General features: G+C 50.8%; 1 protein-coding gene across 1 annotated transcript in view; it reads right to left on the minus strand.

The window, feature by feature from the left end:
• The window catches only part of IGFBP7 (insulin like growth factor binding protein 7), a 16,893-nt gene extending 6,086 nt beyond the window's left edge, over positions 1-10,807 (minus strand). Inside the window, exon 1 of the mRNA XM_061477235.1 lies at positions 10,315-10,807. Within this exon, the coding sequence (XP_061333219.1) occupies positions 10,315-10,792 (478 nt within the window). The 5' untranslated portion in view covers positions 10,793-10,807. The remainder of the gene's footprint in view (positions 1-10,314) is intronic.

Consider the following 10,807-nt stretch of genomic DNA (forward strand, 5'->3'; position numbering starts at 1 on the left):
TGGTTGATAACTGGCAGCATTCAACACACCACTAAATCTACTACCTGCTGCGTCTCAGCCTTCACTGCCACTGAGTTTCCCCCTGTGTCAAGGGCTCGGACTCCCCCTGCCCATGGATATTCACTCATACTGCCAGGAGCAGATCACAGCAGGATTTTCCTACAGCAACTGCTGGCAGAGAAAAAGACAGAGGGAATTTCTGCCCACCTCCTGGTCGAGGAGAAGCTGTGTATCTCTGCTAGCATGGGGAATTGCCTGCACAGCTTCATAGCTGGCTCTGCGCAGCAGCCACAGCACAGCCAGAGCCTGGACATAGGTGAGGCAGCCCAGAGCTCAATCTCAGGAATCATAGAATCATAGAATAGTTAGGGTTGGAAAGGACCTTAAGATCATCAAGTTCCAACCCCTCTGCATGGGCAGGGACACCTCACACTAAACCATGTCATCCAAGGCTCTGTCCAACCTGGCCTTGAACACTGCCAGGGATGAAGCATTCACAACTTCCCTGGGCAACCCATTCCAGTGCCTCACCACCCTTATAGTAAAGAACTTCTTCCTTATATCCAATTTAAACTTCCCCTGTTCAAGTTTAAACCCATTCCCCCAGGAAGTACATCCTCATCTAACCAGCAGGAATGTGAGACTCTGCCTTTGGCTGCAAAATGAACTGGGAGCATTCACATGCCTCTGCCTCTATCCGGCACAGCCCTGAGGTCAGGAAAGAATGCACATCCCAGGAGATGCAGCAGTGTCATGGGAAGAGTCAGTGTTGTCTCTTGAGATATTTGACTTGAATCCAGACAGCCAAAACTCTAGAGCTGGGCTTCTTCCTCCACTAAAAACAAATGAGAAAGGCCAAGAAGTCAGCAGATATAAAGTCAAATCACGACAGGCCACAGCAGCAGCTGGACCTCCACCACAGTGAGCTGACACCCAGGTACATGGCACCTGAGTGCTGTCTGTGTTGGTCCCACTCACGCTCTCTCCCACAGCCCCCTGAAGCAGCCAGAGATGGACAAAGGATATGGCAACCTGCCACAGGAGGAGCAGCAGGGGATGTCTGAGCCTTGCAGGGACTTCAGAGGATGTGAGGACATTCCCTCCTGCAAGTCACCCCTCTTGCTCCCAGGGTCTTTGTGAAGGAAGCAAGGCCACCATGCATTCAGCAGGACTGGAACCAAGCCCACCCTGTGCAGAGCAGATGACGTGATTCCTGCCAGCAAGGAGCCAACTGGCCCTCATCCTACATCCTGCATCTTAGAGGCCTTGCTGCTCTATTTGCTGCACTGCCCACAAAGGGGAATCTTTCTCTGTGTGCTTCCTTCAGGATGGGGACTCATGGGTTGCACCTGCTAATGATAATGGTCACCACCACCAATGCAGCTGCGTGGTCTCTGGGCCCCTCCTGAGCCAGGAGCACTGTGTATGTACAGGATCTGTGGATGTACAGGATGGTCCCTGCCAGCACTTACTCTAGCGCTCAGGAGCTCCTTGGCCAAGAGGACAGTTGCAGACTGCGGATGGAGATCAGCTGCTGTCTGCAGGCACTTCAAGCATTTCCTCCCTGCTCTGCCCATTGTTTGTAAGACAAATAGCTGTCCCTGGCCTGGGAAGGGGTTTTATTTACAGAGCCAACAAGCTTATTCACCCCAGGAGAGGTGAAATGAGCCTGAAAAGCACAGGCTGTGCTGCTTCTGCAGATCACAGGGAGCTGACATCCTGCATTATGTCAAAAGCAGCAGCTGCAAAGGACTTCCCATTGCTGTTATGTGGTTACATGGCAAAGCCTGTGACTTCCTGGATGAGGCTATCATTTGGCATCTGTTCCCAACACCCCTCCTTCACCGGGCACCTCCTCTCTGCTCATCCACAGCAGACAGAGATATGGCATCTCCCAGCCCACCCTCACTGGTACCTGGATGTTCTATCACAGCTCAGGGTTAGCTGGTCCTCACTGATCTTACTTTGGTGTCCACACACACACAGATTAATCACACCCCAGCAAGCAGAGCAGTAACTTTGGTGATAAAATCAAGGGGGCTACAGGTACGTCATTAAAGGCAAAAATAAGCTAAATATTAAGCACCGTGGGGTATGCTCTGGCATGGGAAGTCCTGACCATGAACATACAAAGCTGTGTACCACATGCTGAAGCTTGCACGGGCAACAGTTTGGTTCCCAGCCAGCCCTCCTAAGTACTGCATTGCTGAGCCCTTGGGAACACTCCCTGCAAAACAGCAAATCGAAGTCAAAGGCAGACACTGTTCACCCTCACAAGCTCTTGCAAGTCTGAAAATAGACCCACCCCAGTCTCCGAAGTTGCTGGGAAAGTATTTTTCCTTCAAAATTACTTTATATGGATACAGGGAAACCTTCTGTAAGCAGCATAGAGTCATAGAATCATAGAACAGTTAGGGCTGGAAAGGACCTTAAGATCATCAAGTTCCAACCCCCCTGCCATGGGCAGGGATGCCTCACACTAAACCATGTCACCCAAGGCTCTGTCCAACCTGGTCTTGAACACTGCCAGGGATGGAGCATTCACAGCTTCCCTGGGCAACCCATTCCAGTGCCTCACCACCCTCACAGTAAAGAACTTCTTCCTTATTTCCAATCTAAACTTCCCCTGTTCAAGTTTAAATCCGTTACCCCTTGTCCTATCACTACAGTCCCTAATGAAGAGTCCCTCCCCAGCATCCCTATAGCCCCCCTTCAGATACTGGAAGGCTGCTATGAGGTCTCCACACAGCCTTCTCTTCTCCAGGCTGAACAGCCCCAACTTTCTCACCCTGTTTTCATACAGGAGGTGCTCCAGTCCCCTGATCATCCTCGTGGCCCTTCTCTGGACTTGTTCCAACAGTTCCATGTCCTTTTATGTTGAGGGCTATTGTGAATCTCTTTTCTGCCCAACCTGTAGCTGTGCCTGGGATTGCTCTAACCCAGGTGTAGGATCTTAACACTATGGAGTTAGCTACTGAAGGAAGCTCTGCAACATCCAGAGCCGCTATCTTCCCTCTTTTCTTTGTGTGCCCTTGGCTCAGTTTCACTACCCCCCCCTGCCATTATGGCACAAGGATGACCACGAGCTAAAGCCCAGAAAGAATGTGAAAAGCTTGCGGTGGGAGACACAGAAACAAGGTATGGCAGCGTTTATGCATGGAAAAGCAAAGAGGGCTTTCAAAATTCCAACCTGATTAGACATGTTATGTGGTAATCTCCTATTTAGTATGAACCTGAATAAAATCAGCCCAACAAAGGATTTTTGTGAATACAACATGCCTTTCCAGCCACAGAAAGATCAAACATGGGGAGGAATTTGCTGATCTGTAATCATTCCTTCCTAGTGACTTTGGATATGCTATGATGATTGAGGATGAAGACACAGGTGAAATATGGGATCTTCTTGGGCAGTGGAGGGGCTTGCATAGTCTCTGGCATACTGGTGCTCTCCCAGAGGCCCTGAGCTGCTGGGTAATATATTAAACAGCCTCTCTAATGAGATTTTAGCACAGTAACCATAAAAACTCAAGCTCCAATGAACCAAAACCGTTTCAAATAACTAAATGCCTTCAAAGGAAGAATTTGTGGCTTTCCTACAACAGTGGAAAATCCCAAAGTTACAGATGAACTTTTAAACATACCAGCTTAGAGCTTCAGCCCTATAACCTCTGTCTCAACATTCCAGTGCACTGTGTGCTGGGAAAGCAGGGAGCACACTGAAACCCCACTCCACCCTCCATCTGAAAGGACCCTGTGGTACACAGCAAAAGGTGCAACCCCACCATGTATCAGTGCAGCTCCGTTCTGCCATGAACTCCCTTGATGCAGCACAAAAATGCTGGCAAGATCCACCTGCAAATGCAATGCTTTGCAGTGGGAAGAAGTGGATAGCAGGGCACTGCTGCAAAACCCCCACTCCCAGATGACCCAGAAACCCAAAACAGCTTCCCAGGAGAATTAGGGAATTCAGTTCACTTACAGCCACAGATGATTTAGCAAAAACTTGTCTAAATCTCTCTTTCCCCAACAAAGAAGAAAGCACTCATAAAATGTGGATATCCTTAAAATCCAGGAAAGGAAGAATGGGATGAAAGAACTGACACAACCTTAGCCACTTGCTAACTAAAAAGCACAGTCCAGAAAAGTTTCTTGCAAAATGCAATCAGATATGAACTATGCTCTCTGGTATCTAAAAGAGTTGGGAGCATTCGCATTTAAGGCAGTTGTATCAGGAGAAGAAGAACCAATGTCAGTGATAACAGCAGTCTGCCATCCCCCAGAAGGTTTTCCTCTAAACCCCTGTTTCTGCTTTATTCTGGCAGTGGATTAAAAAAACCCAAACAAACCACCCTCAAAGTAAGATATTTCTGAGAAAGCCTCAACAGTTGAATTTGGATGGAATGAGACAACAGATGTGATTTATGCTTCTTGCCTTAAAATTGTCCTGTGGGAACTTGACACCCCTTCCTTTGCAGCACAGACGTAGCTTTATGGGACACTGAGGCACCAGGAAAGCAAAATCACTGGTGGGGCAAAGTGGCAGGAACTTGGGTGGTGTACTTGCCCCTGGGGCTGTCAGTCTCCACAAGAAGCTGGCAACCACCATCCTAAGTCAATCAGCCCGTTTTTAAGCCCTGTGGAGAGCCAAGAAACCGGGCACCTCCCACCAGGAGAGAACTGAGAGCACAAGAACACGAGAGGCTAGCTCAGACTCTTAATCTCAGCATTATGAGTTTGAGCCCCATGTTGGGTGCCAAAAAGAACTGTCGTGGTTTAAGCCCAGCTGGTAACTCAGAACCACGCAGCCGCTCGCTCACTTCCCCTCTTCTTCCTTCCTTCTGCTCCCAACAATGGGGAGGAGAATGGAAAGAATGTAACTCCCACGGGTTGAGATAAAAACAGTTCAGTAACTAAGGTATAACACAAACCACTACTGCTGCCACCAATAATAATAATGATAAGGGAAATAACAAGGGGAGAGAATACAACTGCTCAGTACCCGCCAACCAATACCCAGCCTGACTGAGCAGTGATCTAGCCCTTCCAGGTAACTGCCCACAGTTTATATACTGGGCATGACGTGCTGTGGTATGGAATACCTCTTTGGCTAGTTTGGGTCAGGGGTCCTGTCTCTGCTTCCTCCCTGCTTCCCATGCCCCTCTTTGCTGGCAGAGCATGAGACTGAAAAAAGTCCTTGATCGGACTAAACATTACTGAGCAACAAATAAAACTATTGGTGTTATCAGCGCTGTTCCCAGGCTGAAAGTCAAAAAACACAGTACTGCACCAGGTACTAAGGAGGAGAAAAAGGACTGCTGCTGTTGAACCCAGGACAAATATAGACAAAGGCTTGACTGACAACAGCATGATAACCTGGACATCCCAACTCTGCTAGAACAAGTATCAGGGCCTTCAAACCATAAGGCCTTCAGGCTGTAATGAGGCAACAATATAAAGCAGCATTTCCAGCAGTCATTACATGTTCCTTGAAGCAGGTATTTGCTGATAGCTAATGATAAGAGAGACTTGAAGGTATTTATTTCTCCTTTCTTGTGCTGGTTAGGCAACAAGTCCGTGCTTGGTATTTTTCAGCTCAGAGAGATCATCATGCCAAAATTCCTGCTAGGTTTTTGATGAGGGTTGGTGCTTGGAGGTTGTTTTTCCGCCTGGCTTGAGCTAAGCCATGCAACTGTAATTCTTTATGCCAGCTGGTTTTGTATGCCAGTGGGTACCACGGTCCTCCTGGCCCAGGTCCTAGCTGTCCATAAACAGCCTCAGTGTGTGCACTGATAAATTAATCTCAGTGAAACCATTAACTCACTAAGAGGCTTTTCTGAACATCTGTGCACAGATGGGTGGCATCACTGACTGTACCTGCCCCACCATCAAGCCTCTGCTATGCATACTGGCCTGCCCCACCTGCGAGAGCTGGCAGCAGACCCAAGCACAGCTATGCATATTTGTAGGCAGAGAGCAAAGGGCCAATCCATTTAAAGAATGCTGGAAAGCAGCTGGAAAACTTCACAGCTCCATCTCCTGCCTGGCTTCAGATTAGCTACAAAGAGGCTGCTGGGGTAGAGATGGGATGCAGGCAGTGGCTCCCTGGCAGGGATCCAACCCAGAGCCAGCTGTGAATGGAAGTTTGAGGGCACAGCACAAGCCCAGCCAGGAGGGAGCACCACAGCATCACTGCCTGCTTCCCGTGCAAACACAGGTAGCTGACACTGCTCACACAGCACCAACAGCAGGCAGACAGCCTCAAGAAGTCGGGAATCAAGGAGCCTTTTTCCAGCTGTTCCAAATGATCCCCACTCCAGGAAGGACTGCCTGGATCCCTGCACCTGCAAGTGCAGGTATAGCAAGGGTTATTTCAGTCCTCTCAAGCTCTTCTCAACTGTGTCTTTCTTGGCCCTCCAGCAGGAAGTTTTGGCTGCAAAGGAAATACCTTTTCTGCATGGCTTCACTATTTTTGTACAAAGAACACAGGCATCAGATCTGAGAGGTCTGGGAAACAGGCAGCAGAAAAAGACTCCCAAGGACAAGGTCAAGGCGAATTATGTAGGGCCAAGAACTGGCTCCTTCCTTCTGCTGTTTAACAACAATGAAGCATCCAAGTTTTTCCCAGACAGTGAGCAGTATCTTTTAGCAAGCAAAAACTGCTGAGCATCGCACAGAAAACCCTGCAATAGGCAGTGATGAATATGTAAAGCTCAACTGGACGTGCATTTGGTCAGCTTTGTCAGATACGATTTTAATAAACTTTTATTCCATTTGAAGTACATCTACGGTGCAAAGATGCAGGTCTGAAGGAGTAGCTTGCATCTGAAGCATTATGCCACCGAGTGCTTTGTTTCCAGGTGTCTTTACTGATGCCTATACTGTGTTGCCCATGACAGATCAGCAGGACTGTCCCTCCCAACAGGTATACCTCCTTCAGACCCTCTGAATACCTGGTACATAAGGGACAGAGAAGGCGACAAGGCAAGAGAGAGGGTATGAAACGCATCCTCAATTAACCAAGTAATAGGAGCTCAAATCCTTTAATTGCTTCTGGCCAACCCCTGTCTCAAGCATGTATTTCAGGGCAGAAGAAGAGGTGCCTGCGGTTAAGCCTCATGCCCACCTTGCCTGGGAGGTGAGGTTTGAGCAGACAGTGACAGGAATCAAGAAAGGGATAAACTGGCAAGTGTCTGCCCCATTTGCATCTGTCTGTGTCTTGCCTCCTGCCCTGCCACCCCCAGCTTACCACTGCACTAGGGTGGGTGAGGAGGAGCATCTATCAGTAAGCTGTTCCCAGATGTGTTCCCTTCTTCCGCTGGATACCCCATCTCCAGCTGCCGCCCTTCCTGCTGACGACAGCAAAGGCCAACAGACAGACAGAGCTCTGCATTTCCTTTCCTGAGGACCAGCTTTCAAATAGGATGCGCAAAACAAGCCTTCCCTCTCCAGCTCCACTTGAAAAACACAAGAACACAGTTAGGATCCACTGCTGCAAACATGGTTTTTCTGGTTCTCTTCTCAGACTTGAGAGGCTGCTTGCCCTTGGACCCAAAAGGATAGTCCAGCAAGTGTGTGCAGACACTCCAGAGCCCATCTGCCGTGAGCAAGAAGTCCCAGTCCCCTGTCCCCCAAGGACTTCTTTCTGCATAAAAGCTGTCACACAAATGATCGTGTCTGTTTGTGGTCTTCCTGCGCCGGATCCCACTCTAAACAGTGCCTCAAGACCACATCCAATTGTGGTTGGAAATAGCAAAAGCCAGAACTTCCACTCTTTGACTCCCACAGCATCTAGGTTCTTTTATAAACCCAGAAGAGTGCTGTCTCCTACCTGGAGAGATACTGAAGGAGGTTCTCCCCTGCGGGGCTGATGCGACGATGGGTGTTCTCTCCAGCCCTTGTTTCAAAATGCATGTGGAGATTACAACGTCCCTCCCCTCCCCACCCAACAGTCCTCACTGCCAGGAGGCCCTGAGGGCTACACAAACACTTCCAGATGTCTACATGTGTGTGGGCTGAGTCCCTGCCTCAACTGCAAGCCACGGAGCGATGCGTATCACCAGAAGGTCCATGGCACCAGGAAGGTTCACTCAGCCAAGGGAAGCTGAGCCAGTTCCGACACTGCTGCTGACGTCCCTGCAGCTCCCTTCCCGGAGATGCTGGGTCAGAGCAGTCCCAGCAACAGGACCCAAAAGAAGAGCTGACTGACAGACAAGGGGACTTTCCGCCAGTGGCTTGGAACCACATGCTCAGCAAGGTTCTTAAACAACAAGCAACAGCCTGCAAAGGCGTATGCTGCACATCTGCACCCCAGAAGGACCTTCTCCAAGGAAGGGACACTGTGCAGGGAGTGGCTGTCCCGCACTGTGACCCCCTTCAGAGCAGCTGCTGCTGGGATGACCAGAGGATGGAGAAAGTCTTGGGGGAGCTGTTTGAGGCTGGTGGGTTGGTGGTCTCCTATCATCCTGCCTGGCAGCTTGTGTTTGCATTGACCACATCAAACTCTGTCTCCACAGCCTGGGGCAAGGCCCCACCAGGCCAAGCCAGCACATAGCCTGGAGTGGACACAGGCAAGTGCAGCCAAGGGCTGGGGCAGTAGCTTTCAATATGAGTATCAATAAAGCTCTTTTGCCACAAACTCTCAGGTGGCTTTGGGTGAGACAAGTGAGAACACAGCCCTCTTCTCAACTACATGCCTGAAGTGTGGCCTCAGGCATCCCTCAAACGTACCTGCTTACTTCGGCTGGCTGGCAGGGACACCACATCAAAACCAGCAAGATGCCACCCTGCTACCCAAGCAGCACACATATTTAGCGCTGCTGTGAACAGCTCCTGGGGCAACTGAGCAGGAAAGACTCCTTCCAAATGCTAGCCAGAAGTCTGGAGAGAGGCTGCTCTGGTTTCATCCCACACTAGCCTGAGAGCTGAAGCTCCTTCCCTCCAGGTGTTAACATTGTACCACAATGTTCCTGACTAATATATAAGACTAATGTTTTGCACAAGGTTTGTGAAAACCCACGCAAGGCATTTAATGGGTAACATCATAGAATAATAGAATCACAGAATCAACTGGGCTGGAAAAGACCTTTAAGATCATCAGGTCCAACCATTACCCCAGGACTGCCAAGACCACCACTAAACCATGTCACTGAGTGTCTCATCTGCATAGTCTGTGAACACTTTCAGGGACAGTGACTCCACCACTCCCCTGTGCAGCCTGTTCCAATGCCTGAGCACCCTCTCTGTGAAGAAATTTTTCCTAAACTTCCCTGGCACAACTTGACCTCTTACCTATCACTTGTTTCTTGGGAGACGAGACTGACTCCCACCTCACTACAACCTCCTTTCAGATAGCTGTAGAGAGCGATAAGGTCCCCTCTGAGCCTTGTCTTCTTCAGACTAAACACCCTCAGCCCCTCCTCATCAGACTTGCAATCAAAGCGCACAGCCCAATCTTTCCCCAGCCTTTCATACTTTCCTTGGGAGTCTCAGAAACATTTTTTTCAATACATATTTAGCCTCAGTTACGGAAGACAGAGAAGGAGGAGGCTGTGACCCTACACATACTATGTTTATGGAAACATTCCTCCACCAAAACAGCATTGGTGCTGCAATAATAATGTCCTTGAGACGTCTGGTAAGTAGCTAGTGTTTTATGTCCCATCCTCCTTCCCTTCTTCCCTCCCAGCAAAAGGCACTCTCAGAAGGCAGGATTTCTAGTAAAGTCTCTGTAGCAGAACAATTTCATTCTCGAGCACCATCCCTTAGCAAAAGCTTGGCAAGAATCGAGCTCCTGTTGAAAATGCTGCAAGGGCAAACGGCCACGTGCAGCTTACAGGGAAGTTACTGCTTGCGTTCATTTTGAACCAAAAGCAAGCTAGCGAATGTTGGCTTTGCATTTAAGTGGCTTCCCCATCCATTTAATCATTCCCTTTTCTCAGGAAGACTGCAAACAGTCTCCTGGATGGCTCAACCCTTTTGTCCCAGGTCACAGCATCCGAAATCGCAAGCTGCAGGCAAAGTACGCAAAAGAAGGCAGTGTAGTTACAGCACATCTGGAAGCCAAGAGAGAGTGGCAAAGTTTCTCTGCACCTCTGGGGCTGGTCTAAAGCCTCACTCCAAGTTTAGCCAGCAGCGCTTCAGCACTCGGGACTCTCAAGTCCATTTAAGGTGGTTCTGAAATCACCGTGACTTTGTAGATAAGCACCCCGACGGGACAGAACAGCGCGAGGAGAACTCGGGACCGGCTTTTCCACCGTCAAGTCCGTCAGCACGGAGTTCCTCCCTCCCCGCTCCCTTCCCCACGGCCGCCCGCACCTTGTTCGCAGGCTCCCTTGCTGCGCTGGCTGATGGCAGGCTCGCCGCGGCTCTGGGCGCGCAGGCTGGCGGCGCGGAGCTGGCACCCGCTGCTGTAGGTGAGCCCGTCGCTGCCGCACACCGGGTAGCGGCTCTTGCAGAGGCACACGCCGGGCGGGCCGCCGGCGGAGGAGAAGAGGGGTCCCTGCGCCGGGCCGCCCTTGGCTTTGCGGCGCTGGCGGCTCTTCACGCACTCGAGGCCGAGGGCGCAGCGTCCCCCCGCAGCGCCTCCGCCGCCGCACGCCTCGCCCTCGCCGCGCCCGCACTGCCAGCAGCAGCCGCAGGCGTCCCGCACCCGGCCCAGCGGGCAGCCCCGCGGCGGCAGCGCCGGGCACTGCGCCGCCTCGCACGGCCCGCAGCCCCCCGCCGCCGCAGCCGCGGGGGCCGGCACCGCCAGCAGCAGCAGCGGCAGCAGCGGCAGCAGCGCGGAGGGCGACATGGCGACACGGCACGG

The sequence above is a fragment of the Pezoporus flaviventris genome, unplaced genomic scaffold, assembly GCF_033815535.1.
Source record: "Pezoporus flaviventris isolate CSIRO_AGI_PZ_B2104156 unplaced genomic scaffold, CSIRO_AGI_Pfla_v1 ptg000002l, whole genome shotgun sequence".
NCBI lineage: Eukaryota > Metazoa > Chordata > Aves > Psittaciformes > Psittacidae > Pezoporus > Pezoporus flaviventris.